Below are 13,674 nucleotides of genomic sequence, written 5' to 3' on the forward strand. Positions count from 1 at the left end.
GAAACATGGGACCAACACTACATGTTGCCTTTATATTTTTGTTCATTATAGATCTGACTATTCAATCGGTCAGTTTCCTCAATTTGTGATAAGCAATATAACATGTTTGTTTTCTTATATTTGTTCTTATTCCTCAAGATTTTCAGATGTTTAAGCTGATCTTTGTATTTTCCAAATTTCTCATATTATGGTGGTAATAAATAGATGTTACACAAAATAATTGTCTGTCAGTTTACTTTTCTACAAATGTTTCACTCTTTGCTTGTTGTGTGCATAGTCTGTAAGACCTAGAACTTGTGTTTTTGCAGGCAAACAAATGGCAAAAGCAAATGGCAAAGCTTCAATTCATGTTTTTAAAAATTAATGTTGCTCTCATGGAATGGCATTATAGAAACCAACTGCTGTTTGCATGTGAAACCAGTAGAATTCTGACTGTGCTTAACTCCTTTCCGTAAATATTTTATCCTGAAAATCTCCCCAGTCTTTAATGATTACAAGCATACCCATAACATGATGCAGACACCACTATGCTTGAAATATGGAAAGTGGTTCAATTATGTGTTGTATTGGATTTTCCCCAAGTGTTGTATTGGATTTTCCCCAAACATAACACTTTGTATTCAGGACAACAAGTGAATTGCTTTGCCACATTTTTTGCAGTATTACTTTAGTGCCTTGTTACAAACAGGATGCATGTTTTGGGATATTTTTATGCTGTACAAGCTTCCTTCTTTTCACTCTGTCAATTAGGTTAGCATTGAGGAGTAACTAATGTTGTTGATCCATCCTCAGTTTTCTCCTATCGTAGCAATTAAATTCTGTAACTATTTTAAAGTCACTTCTTTAAGCCTGGGCGGTTTAGGAAGGATGACTATCTTTATAGGGACTGGGTGTATTGATTTATTGCTCGACTGAGGGACCTTACAGATTATTGTATGTGTGGGGTACAGAGATGAGGTAGTCATTCAAAAATCATGTTAAACTATTGTTCCACACAGAGTGAGTCCATGCAATTTATGAACTTATTTAGGCTTGCCATAACAAAGGGATGAAATACTTGACTCAAGAATTTCAGCTTTTCATTTTTAATTCAATGTAAAAAAAAATATCTAAAAACACAATTCCAATTTGACATTATGGGGTATTGTGTGTAGTAGGCCAGTGACAAAAACATCTCAATTTAATCCATTTTAAATTCAGGCCGTAACACAACAAAATTTGGGAAAAGTCAATGGTTGTGAATAGTTTCTGAAGGCACTGTATCAGAGATCTGTGTGCATACAGGTAGACAGGCCTGTTTTCTTTCCTAGTTCTTGCAATACCTAACCAGAGGGTGGAGAAGTTGAACAGCAGTAGATTCAGCACAGTTGTAGCTGTGTGGGCTAATATAGTCAAAATGTTTGCCTTGGGGTAAATTGAGGGTATGTTGAGACAATGGTTGAGCCAATGGCAATTTGAGCAAATATAAGTGTTTTTCCCTCCAGGTGTAATGCAAGCCATTATCGCTGGGATATGAGGCTTATGTTAAAAGTGTAAAAAAAAGTACTAAGTGTATAATAGGTGTTAAGCCTGTGTCAAAAGATGCTTAAAGGTATTGTCAGTGTATTGAATTGTGTTTGGGAAATAAAGATAGACATGGGTTTAAAAAGTATCAAATGGAAACTCAAATGGTAATGGGGAAATCAAAAGAAATCAGCCAAGACCACTGACTACACCAAAGTATAGCAATTATATTGTATTCACTAAGGCTTCATTTTCTGTTGCAAAACCATTTGTTACTAATGAATATCACCTTGGTCCTGCAGTTACAGTGGTATGCAGGGGTTTGCTCCAGCCAACACAGCACCAAAATACCTGATAGAGCTTATAAACTCAAAGTCTCGATAAACTGAATGAAGTAGACTTGTGTTGGGCTGGAGCTAAACCCTCCACGTCCACTAGCTCTCCAATGACCATGGTCAGTGACCATTGCTTTACAATATTTAAAAAACAGTTTTATAAGGGTTTATGTACAATTGACATACACGTAAGTCATTAAAACTTGTTTTTCAACCACCCCACAATTTTTTTGTTAACAAACTATAGCTTTGGCAAGTAGGTTAGGACATCTACGTTGTGCATGACACAAGTCATTTTTCAAACAATTGATTACAGATTATTTCTCTAATAATTCACTGTATCACAATTCCAGTGGGTCAGAAGTTTACATACACTAAGTTGACTGCTTTTAAACAGCTTGGAAAATTACAGAAAATGATGTCATAGCTTTAGAACCTTCTGATAGGCTAATTAAAATTATTTTAGTCAATTGGAGGTGTACCTGTGGATGTATTTCAAGGCCTACCTTCAAACTTAGTGCCTCTTTGCTTGACATCATGGGGAAATCAAAATAAATCAGCCAAGACCATAGAAACATTTTTGTAGACCTTCACAAGTCTGGTTCATTCTTGGGAGCAATTTCCAAACGCCTGAAGGTACCAAGTTCATCTGTACAAACAATAGTACGCAAGTATAAACACCATGGGACCATGCAGCCGTCATACCGCTCAGGAAGAAGACGTGTTCTGTCTCCTAGAGATGAACGCACTTTGGTGTGAAAAGTGCAAATCAATTCCAGAACAACAGCAAAGGACCTTGTTAAGATGCTGGAGGAAACAGGTACAAACGTATCTATATCCACAGTAAAATGAGTCCTATATATACATAACCTGAAAGGCTGCTCAGCAAGGAAGAAGACACTGCTCCAAAACCGCCATAAAAAAAGCCAGACTAGGGTTTGCAACTGCACATGGGGACAAAGATCATACTTTTTGGAGAAATGTCCTCTGGTCTGATGAAACAAAAATAGAACTGTTTGGCCATAATGACCATCGTTTTGTTTGGAGGAAAAAGGGGGAGGCTTGCAAGCCGAAGAACACCATCCCAACCGTGAAGCACGGGGGTGGCAGAATCATGTTGTGGGGGTGCTTTGTTGCAGGAGAGACTGGTGCACTTCACAAAATAGATTACATCATGAGGTAGGAAAATTATGTGGATATATCGAAGCAACATCTCAAGACATCAGTCAGGAAGTTAAAGCTTGGTAGCAAATGGGTCTTCCAAATTAATAATGACCCCAAGCATACTTCCAAATTTGTGGCAAAATGGCTTAAGGACAACAAATTCAAGGTATTGGAGTGGCCATCACAATGCCCTGATCTCAATCCCATAGAAAATTTGTGGGCAGAACTGAAAAAGCGTGTGCGAGCGAGGAGGTCTACAAACCTGACTCAGTTACACCAGCTCTGTCAGGAGGAATGGGCCAAAATTCACCCAAGTTATTGTTGGAAGCTTGATGAAAGCTCCCGAAACATTTGACCCAAGTTAAACAATTTAAAGGCAATGCTACCAAATACTAATTGAGTGTATGTAAACTTCTGACCCACTGGGAATGTGATGAAAGAATGTCACGTCCTGACCAGAGAAAGCCTTGATTTTCTATGGTGGAGTAGGTCAGGGCGTGACTGAGGGGTGTTCTAGTTTATTATTTATATGTGTAGTCTAGTTTTTGTATTTCTATGTTGGCCTGGTATGGTTCCCAATCAGAGGCAGCTGTCTATCGTTGTCTCTGATTGGGGATCATATTTAGGTAGCCTTTTCCCACCTGTTATTTGTGGGATCTTGTTTTTGTATTGTTGCTTTTGAGCCCTACTAGGCTGTACATTCGTTTGTTTGTTTCTCTTTTTGTTTTTGTTGCTGGTTCTCATTCTAATAAATTAAATCAAGCTGTGCCTTGGTCTACCCATTTCGACGAGCATTACAAAGAAATAAAATCTGAAATAAATAATTCTCTCTACTATTATTCTGACATTTCACATTGTTAAAATAAAGTGGTGATCCTAACTGACCTAAGACAGGGAATTTTTATTTTGATTAAATGTCAGGAATTGTGAAAAACGGTGTATGTAAACTTGGACTCAAAATATGAAACTGATGTGACTAAGTGTTTGTGTTCCCTTATGCCATAAAGAGAAAGACATGCATTACTTTAAGGGGTCATGAATTGATCATTTTGGTCTTATGTGGTTTAGGGTTTTGAGTTTGTAAGTATACTTCAGAGAGAAGAGTTGGGAACGGTCTTGGTTGGCCAGGGTCATGTTCATCAGGGCACAAAATGGGAAACATTTTAAAACACTTTGCAACAGATTTTGTTTTTCTTCAGGTATTCTTCACCTTGTGTCTGTTTGCTTCACTTTGGCAGCTAAAATGACCGACATTGGGATATAATAAGGAACACTGTGTGTCTCTATGTTCACCTTCCCCAAGGTCTGCTGGGTGCTGCTCTCCATCCCTCCCTCCCTTGCTCCATCCCTCCCCCACCACATCTGCTCCTTTTAGAGATTACCGGCAACATGTCTGTCTATCTGAAACTATCCGTGCTGACGACCAGCAGATTACAACCGCACTGCACCCTCCGAAAGAGATTAACCAATCAGGACGCAGACAGAGACAGAGAGGGCAGGGATTAACCAATCAGACCACAGAGAGGGAGGGCAGAGGGATTAACGTGGCGCGGAGAGGGATTAACCCAGCGAGTTGAGTGGATATGTCATGTGCGTATTCAGTGTGCTATGGAAATCTCTCTAGTTTCCCTTTTACGTCTAAATACTATACTGTATAATGCTTGTGTTCAAATGAACACTTCATCAGTTGAAGAAAATGGCAAATGCACTCCTATGTTATTCATTCCCAACATTGTTAGATACATTGAAGTTTGCTGCTCTCTGAAAAATAAAGTTATTCTATAAATGAATAGGTTATGTATTAATTTTTAGAGTCCCCATTTGTCCAAATTTAAAGTACCAAATTGTTAACCTGTCACCACATGAGAAATCTAGTTATCTCCAGACACTGTCAAATATGTTATGGAATCTGTCTTTTGCTGAGTCTAGATTCCAACACACATTCGTAATGAAGACGTCTTATGTGCAACGATAGGAGCATTGTTAGGAGCATTGCTATAGAGTAACTCAGTAAACTCAGTGCCCATCTCTGTTATGACATACACACACACACACACACACACATGGCATACACATCACGTACACATGTTGTACTCACAAACACTCACATACAAGTATACACACTAACACAAATTTCCACTTGAAGTCAAATTACATGGCATGTAACCAGGTCAACAAGGGATTACTGGGTTGTCAGAAGAGGAGGGTGAGGTGGAGTAGTGGATGTGTGGAGAGGCAAAAGGGGGGTAAGAGACTGGTAGGGATGGGGGAGAAGAGATGTGCTGGAGGGGAGGGGTTGCACATAGGAAGAAGGTACTGTACCCCAAGCCTTGATTGTTTTTTTGACATTGAGACATTAGTGGAAGGAAAGAAAGGGGAAGTAATTACATTGTCCTCCATGATAGCAGAGTTTGAATTAATATGTTTTAACCATGGCCTGAGTGTTTCAAATTAGTTTCTAGTTAAGTCTTTTCCATATAGCATTATCATCAAGGGCATCAACCTTTTTATAGAATATATAGTATACTTTGCCTGTTCAGAGAGAAGAGAAGTGATTGAGACCATTGGTGCAGAAGATTGAGAGACATGTAGACGAAGAGACAAACAAACAGGGAAAGAGACCAAGGCCGTAGCTACATATGAGGACACTGAGGTCCGGACCTCTGTACTTAAAAAAAACAAAAACAAACCTTTTCGGAACTCAATCAGGGTCTCAATTTACTGTTGTAAGTTAGAAGAGTAGTACTCAAGGTGCAATTTTGAAACTTGGTTGTGCATCAGCAGTTTTCCTCTTGTTATATGTCACTCACTGACTGAAGGAAAGTGAGAAGTGAGAGGCAGAGGTGGGGAAAGAGACAGAGGGAGAGAGAATAAAGAGTTACAGAAATGGGAAAAAGACAGAAAGATGGTGACAGAAAGAAGGATGGGGAGATAGAGAGAAGGAAAGAGAGACAGAGGGGTAATCCTGACTAATTCACTTAGGACATTGCTGAAGGGAGGGTAAGAGGATTGAGCCACTCTAGAATCAGATGAGCAAAAATAACCGATAGCAAGATGCACTGGAGAGCCATGTGGGCCAAGGTGGAAACTGTTAAGAAACACAATAGAAACCATAGCTAACGAACTAACAACATGGTGACTGTTATCGTCAGAAGTTAACTGGTCACTTGTTAAGTTCGGGTCAGTCATGTCCTTGAACTGAACTAATTTCGATTCCGAATACCAATACATGATGTACAGTACGTTTGAAAAAACCTGATTACTTCCTTTAAATTGTGAAACCAAATAGTCACTCAAACTTGTAATCACAATAATGTTTGCTGGGCATAAATGTAGATTAAAAGTTAGCTCTAATATTTCACACAACAAAACATACCATTTTTTTTCTCCATCAAAATATAATAGCAATGATGCTAGCCTAACACCATAGTAACACGTTAGCTCCAAAAGCCTAAAAGTAACCAAATTAAAATCTAAATTGTAACATAGAATAACAATGACTAAACTCAAATTAACACTTGACGGTCTGTCAGAACAAAAAAAAGAGAGAGACTAAGAGAGTATCAAAGCTCTGTAAATTTGGTCTATTGTTGTGTTTCTTGAAAACAAAACTCAAGCCATCAACAGCAGAAAAAATATCAGAGGAACGATTGAGTTTAGCGTGGTTGTATCAGTAGAATTCTCTTGAGGATGTCTTTCCATCATAGACCAATCAATGCATCTGAACCATGGCGTGTGTTTAAATCAGTTTGTAGCTGCGAGTCTTTCCCATACAGTAGTATGATCCTCAGGGGCATCCTTCCCTTCTACTGTATGAGAAAGTAAATTGACCTGATATCCTGCAGTCAGGAGGGATCAATAATGTCCACTGGTCTCTCTTCTCCTCTCTCCCCTGAATAGAAAACACATTCTACAGGGGTTGTAAAAACCAAGCATACAAACGAGAAACAGAGAGAAAAAAATAAGTGTTCAGTCAGAATCATTTGATTGTATTTGATTGATTGTACTGTATATCTGGCGAGAGCCTTATTCATTCACAACTTCTCCCTCTTCTTCTTCTTCTTCCTCTTCTTCTTCCCACTCTCTCTACAACACCTGGAACTTCCAGGAATTCTGGTCTTTGTGGTCCAGGCAGTCCATGGTGCTAAAGCCCAGCTTCCAGGCCTGCTGGTCTTTGTAGTCCAGGCAATCGACGGAGGTGAAGCCCAGCGAGGCGGCCGTGCCGTAGCCCTGGGAGGAGAGCGAGGCGGGTGACTGGCTCAGCGAACCCCCCATTGAGGGCACGGTGATGGGGCTGAGGGCACCGCTAGCCGACAGCTGCGAATGCATGGGTGACAGGTAGGCGCCGCAGTCCAGGCCCGTGAAGTAGGAGGAGGTGCCAGCATAGCCCTGGGCATAGCCCTGGGCGTAGGCCTGCGGCTGGCCGTAGCTCATCGGGTAGGCAGAGGGACGCTGCATGCAGGGCGCCGAAGAGGCCAGAGGGTCAGGGAGTGGTGAGATGGCCGGGCTCCAGATGGAGACGGCTGCGTTGCCAGGGTTGTTGCCGCTTGGCGGCAGGGAGGGGCCCGATGGGGCTGAGGAGGGGCTGTAGGAACCAGAGGGGTTGTTGGCTGAGGGGTCTGGGCCGGCGCTGGGCTGGTCCTGGGCGGGCGACGTCTTCTTTTTGGGTGGGCGGGGCTTGGACTGGCCGCTGCTCTGCTGCTGCTGTTGGCGGCACTTGGCGCGGCGGTTTTTGAACCACACCTGCAGAAACAGAGACACACAACACAGCTACTTAGCATAGAGACAGACAATATGTGGAAAAACTGTGATGGTGATAGTAAGTTGTTTGGTGGGAAGATGGCACTATGTTACTACATCATTGTTGATATATCTGTCACTATGCCAATGTGCACCTATACTCTGTGATATAATGCAACTTTCAAAACCAGTTTTTGTACCAGATAGAACTGTGAGCCAAACTGTCACAGGTGGGGGATGTATCTGTACAGAGCATTCAGTACATGTCCTTCTACAGTCCTTACCACAATACTGGTGAATTGTATTCTTCCATCTGAGAGCACTCTCTTACCTATGAAGGTGGACGCCATTTTTTTTAAACCACAACAACAATATTGTAACACTGTTTCGATTGTGTAGGTATTTCTTCAACTGTCCAAGTTGTTATAACTTGAAAGGAGCCCCGATTGATAACATGCATAGATGTAAATTGCACTAACTGCATAACCTGCATAGGCCTACTCTCAATGTACTTCTAAATCCATTACATTGTCATATAGACACCTGTTGTTGAGACGAGAAGATGAGACTAGAACCACTTATAGATAGAGCCATGTCTGACTAAATATTTTATATATATTCACATTACACTGTACCTGTACGCGTGACTCGGGGAGGTTGATCTTGAGGGCCACCTCCTCCCTCATGAAGATGTCGGGGTAGCGGGTCTTGGAGAACAAGGCCTCCAGGATATCCAGCTGAGTGCGTGTGAAGGTGGTGCGCTCGCGACGCTGCTTTCGTGGGGTGGCTGAGAAATCCAGAGACACAGAGACTGTGTGATAATAATGGTAATGATGGAATGGCATTAATGGACAGCAGCACTCCTCAGTGCTCAAAGTGATTGACATTCACATTGCATTTCATTAGGCCTACAGTTCATTGGAAAGGGTTTGTATATGTGTTGATAACAGTGGTACTGATTTCATACCCCGCCATGACACCTCTCTATAAGACAATAAGTAATTGTGCAGTCATATAGTTTCTATGATCATTATGGTATTTTGAGATATTCATAGTCATAAAATAGTCATAGCAGGTATTAGCCTAGAAATAGAAAAAAGGTCAAAGAAAAAAAGAAAGAAAACTATAGGAAAATTCAGGTCTATGTGAAAATTCATAATTTCCTGACTTAAAAACTGTGCCCATATATGGGAAGATGTGTGTTAGGCTAAATGGTGATTGTCTGTCTGCAAGTTGAACAGGTGATACAACTGGTGATGATGGTAATGGCAGATGCAAAAATAAACATTTTGACCGAGAAATGCATAGCCGATTGTAAAGGACCAGGCTACTCTCACATTTAGCCAATTTGGACTAGGTTTACGCTAAACTGTCATCATTGTCTATAGATATGGTTTTCGTTTAATTCTCTATTCTTTTCAATGCTCACAATTATTTCATATTTTCTTTTTGATTAGGAATCGCTGTTATCTGACACTAGCCTACCCTTTGTTGAATAGGTTATTGTCATGGAACCAGTCACAGAATAATCTATTATTATTGATATTGTTGATATTATTCTTCTTGTTGTTGTTGTTGTTGTAGTTATTGTTATTAGTAAACTATGTTATGTTGTAATACATTATTAACGGGGTTGAAAAATTATTGGTGCATGGACTTTAAGCATACATTGCCCACTGTTTTACGCATGAGCCGCGTTCATCTTTGGCCAATGTAGGTTATAAAAATTTAAAAAAAATTAAAAAACATTGGTAATGAGAAAAAAAGTGGTAGTATTGCTATACTCACATGGGTATCCAGCCGTGGTGTGTAGCAGGTCCATCCCAGGCATGTTTAACCCGTTCATGGCGTAATGGGGTTGCTTAATGTAGGACATCATCCTCGCGCCGAGATTTTATGCCTTCTCGCTCACTTGGTCGTCTCTCTGAATTGACACACACGACCGGACGTTCTTGGGAGACTTTGCTATTTCCCACCAGTCCCTCTTGGTCGGTAAGTTTAGTTCTCGCTTCAGGTCAACCTCGCCAAGTGCGTAAAAGTGACAAGGATATATTGATATCGGAAAGTTATTTGTCTTTCTTTCTTTTTACTCTTACTCTTTCTCACTTTACTGACTTGTCGAAAACACCAAACATTTCTAGTGCGCTCCTCGTGACAATTGCGCGCCTCAGTTTATGTCAAGGTAGATCGCGCGGACCCTTCTGTTTTGGCGCGCTAGGAGCAGGTTAAGGGGCGCGTGCTGCAGTTGAGCGGGGGTGAAGCCACTACACTGATTTATTTTACAGACACTGTGAGCTAATTAGAGGGACGACGTGGACTCATAGAAACCCCTCCTTCCTCTCTCTCTCTCCCCTCTCTCTCTCGCTCCATATCTATTTCCCTCCTCCCGCTATCTCTCTCGTCTCTGCCCACCCCATCACACATGTTCCTTTTATTCCGAGAGACATTTAGAAACAATTTTGCAGTTACGTCTACTTTTTCAATTGACCATGTAGAGGCATCACATGTTAACAGCGTTTATCACATTTTCATCAAACAATATAAACATTATATGTATAGGCTACAGTTAATGTAATCGTTGAAGGGTTGGTTAAAGAAAAATATTTTTCTTACCCAACCCGTCAATTATTTTCAAACTATTCATTTTCAGTGCTGTAGCGAAAAATAATATTTAGCCGTGTATTTGTTAAATGCTGTCGATTTATCAACAATCGATACACATTCCTTCTTTAACGTTAGAAATCAAGGCATAAGATTATACATTATAGTCTCAGACATACATTATACAGTATATATAATAGTATGTGGAAACACCTTCAAATTAGTGCATTCGGCTATTTCAGACACACCAGTTGCGCACAGCCATGCAATCTCAATAGACAAACATTGGCAGTAGAATGGCCTTACTAAATAGCTCAGTGACTCTTAACGTGGCACCATCACATGATGCCACCTTTCCAACAAGTCAGTTCTTCAAATTTCTGTCCTGCTAGAGCTGCCGATCAACTGTAAGCGTTGTTGTTGTGAAGTGGAAAAGTCTATGAGCAACAATGGTGCAGCAACAAAGTGGTTGGCCACACAAGCTCACAGAATGGAACGGAAAAATCGTATGTCCTCGGTTGCAACACTCACTACCGAGTTCAAATTGCCTCTGGAAGCAATGTCAGCACAATAACTGTTCAATGTCAGCACAATAACTGTTCATCATGAGCTTCTTGAAATGGGTTTCCGTGGCCGAGCAGCCACACATGAGCCTTAGCTCACCATGCGCAATGCCAAGCATCGGCTGGAGAGGTGTAAAGCTCACCGCCATTGGACTCTGAAGCAGTGGAAACGCATTCTCTGGAGTGATGAATCACGCCATACTGTCTGGCAGTCCGAACGACGAATCTAGGTTTGGCAGATCCCAGGAGAATGCTACCTGCTCCAATGCATAATGCCAACTGTAACATTTGGTGGAGGAGGAATAATGGTCTGGGGCTGTTTTTCTTGGTTCAGGCTAGGCCCCTTAGTTCCAGTGAAGGGAAGTCTTAACACTCCATCATACAATGACATTCTAGACGTTTCTGTGCTTCCAACTTTGTGGCAACAGTTTGGGGAAGGCCCATTCCTGTTTCAGCATGACAATTCCCCCGTGCTCAAAGCGAGTTCCATACAGAAATGGTTTGTCGAGACTGGTGTGGAAGAACTTGACTGGCCTGCACAGAACCCTGACCTCAACCCTGACGAACACTTTTGGGTTGAATTGGAACGCAGACTGCGAGCCAGGCCTAATTGGCCAACATCAGTGTCCGACCTAACTAATGCTTTTGTGGCTGAATGGAAACAAGTCCCGTAGGAATTTTCCATAATCTAGTGGAAAGCCTTCCCAGAAGAGTGCAGGCTGTTATAGCAGCAAAGGGGAGACCAACTCCATATTAATGTCCATGATTTTTGAATGAGATGTTCGACAAGCAAGTGTCCACATACTTTTGGTCATGTAGTATATTTGGCCTATAGGCCTATAATATTGAAATAAAAATGACTGAATTGAGTCCATGTTTAATATATTGCATGAATCAAAAATAATATTCCCATTAAATTCTAAGATAGGGTCAATTCAGGAAGAGGGGGACATCATATGAACTGTGACAGCTTAATCCTGGCATGTTTATTTCTTGGTCTGACAAGAGAAAATCAAAAACATTATTACTAAGCCGTTACAGAGAAACCACATGATCAAAATCGCCTCACTTTATTGGCGTGACATCATAGAGAGGGACAGAGTAAGCTTAAAACAGGAAGCTCGCCCCTGAAGCACACAGTAAGATCAGTGACAGCCTTTTTTCCATTATGATGTTAAGGTTATAAAACTGTCATAAATAATGCACTGTGCCAAATTGTGATGTAAATGTGTATACTTATACTGGTGCATCAAAATACAAAAATGCCAATATTATGTTTACATTTTGTAATTATGTCACTTTTTTAGTTGCCCCGCTTTACTAACCATAGCTAGCTAAAGTAGGACAGCATGGAGTAGCTAAAGTAGGACAGCATGGAGTAGCTAAAGTAGGACAGCATGGAGTAGCTAAAGTAGGACAGCATGGAGTAGCTAATGTAGGACAGCATTGGAGTAGCTAAAGTAGGACAGCATGGAGTAGCTAAAGTAGGACAGCATGGAGTAGCTAATGTAGGACAGCATGGAGTAGCTAATGTAGGACAGCATGGAGTAGCTAAATTGGAACAGACTTATATGCTTTTCCAATGGAGGAAAGAGATCCAGTTTACATTTGGGACCCCCAGCTCTGGTTCTTGTAGTACTATAACCTGTTCATTTTTTCTTGTAGTACTGTCAGTGCTTGATTTTGGCAGGAACTCACCAGTGCTGAGTACCGGCACCTCAAATGTTCTACTGCTTGAACTCCTGTTCCTCTTCATAGGTCAAAAGTATTATGGAGCTCCTGCACTTAAATATAAACAGTACCTGCACCCAAAATGAGTACCAGATCCTATTTCAGTCCAAGTCAAGCATTGACTACTGTTATTTGTACTGTTATTTGTCACGGCTCCTCCTCTGCATTGCATGGACGGTTCCTCCTGCAGGCAGAAGAGGGTCGTTAGTGATTGGAGTTACCTGGGATTAGAGTATTTAAACTGTCACTAATCACCTCTCTCTCTCTCTCTCTCTCTCTCTCTCTCTCTCTCTCTCTCTCTCTCCGCTCCTCCAGGTATGAACCTGTTTTGTTTGTTCTTTTGTAGTTTTGCATAGTTTTCACTCAGTCATTCACACACACAGATTCACACATCCATGCACTTTACATACACCTTACATTATGATACTTCCACACCTCATTCCTTTTTCTTAGTTTAAAGTTAATTGTTTTGTTTACAATAAAGAACATTTTTTAATTGGCCTATACCTGTTGTTAGCATCCCCTCATTTTTGCCACAGGCTATGAGCTGGCCTGTGACATGTTATAGTGAATTCAGAAAAAGTGGGACACTTTTTGCATTTCTGTCTTCTGTAACCTTGTCAGACATCTATCCAACGTGTTAGCCCAACACATGATACATTCCTGAAATCCTCAGATGTTTCCTAATCACATAAATTGACTTGCATTGTCATTCATTGGTGTACATTTAGGGCTTTAATAATGGCTCAGTTATCTAACCTGTTGTCCCAGTCTACCAAATGCGAACGGAAAATATGGTTTTAAATCAGTGTACACAAATGGGTGTGTCATGACTCCTGCAAATATGATATTATCATTCATTTTTTTGTGTGATTAGGAAACATCTTGAAGATTTCAGAAATGTATCTGCTGGGCTAATATGTTGGATAAATGTCGAAAGCGGTTTCAGAAGACAGAAATTCATCTTAAAATTGAACCTTTCAATTTCTATTTAAAATGTGAAAATCAATGAGAAATGAGTTCAAGTTTATACACAT

General features: G+C 40.8%; 1 protein-coding gene across 2 annotated transcripts; it reads right to left on the reverse strand.

Annotated features, from left to right (window-relative positions):
* Window positions 1-783: 783 nt before the first annotated feature.
* Window positions 784-10,078, reverse strand: LOC118389925 (homeobox protein otx5-like). 2 transcript variants are annotated; one of them, XM_035779918.2, is made up of 3 exons: window positions 9,531-10,078; window positions 8,378-8,529; window positions 784-7,745 (listed from the first exon to the last, which is right to left on the reverse strand). In XM_035779918.2, exons 1-3 carry the CDS (start codon window positions 9,619-9,621, stop codon window positions 7,089-7,091), a joined length of 900 nt encoding a protein of 299 aa, XP_035635811.1. In that variant the 5' UTR covers window positions 9,622-10,078; the 3' UTR covers window positions 784-7,088. The 2 variants fall into 2 exon arrangements, with proteins under 2 accessions (XP_035635811.1, XP_035635810.1); XM_035779917.2 differs by having other exon boundaries at window positions 8,378-8,553.
* Between the last annotated feature and the right edge of the window lie 3,596 nt (window positions 10,079-13,674).

This window comes from Oncorhynchus keta, chromosome 11, assembly GCF_023373465.1.
Source record: "Oncorhynchus keta strain PuntledgeMale-10-30-2019 chromosome 11, Oket_V2, whole genome shotgun sequence".
Lineage (NCBI taxonomy): Eukaryota > Metazoa > Chordata > Actinopteri > Salmoniformes > Salmonidae > Oncorhynchus > Oncorhynchus keta.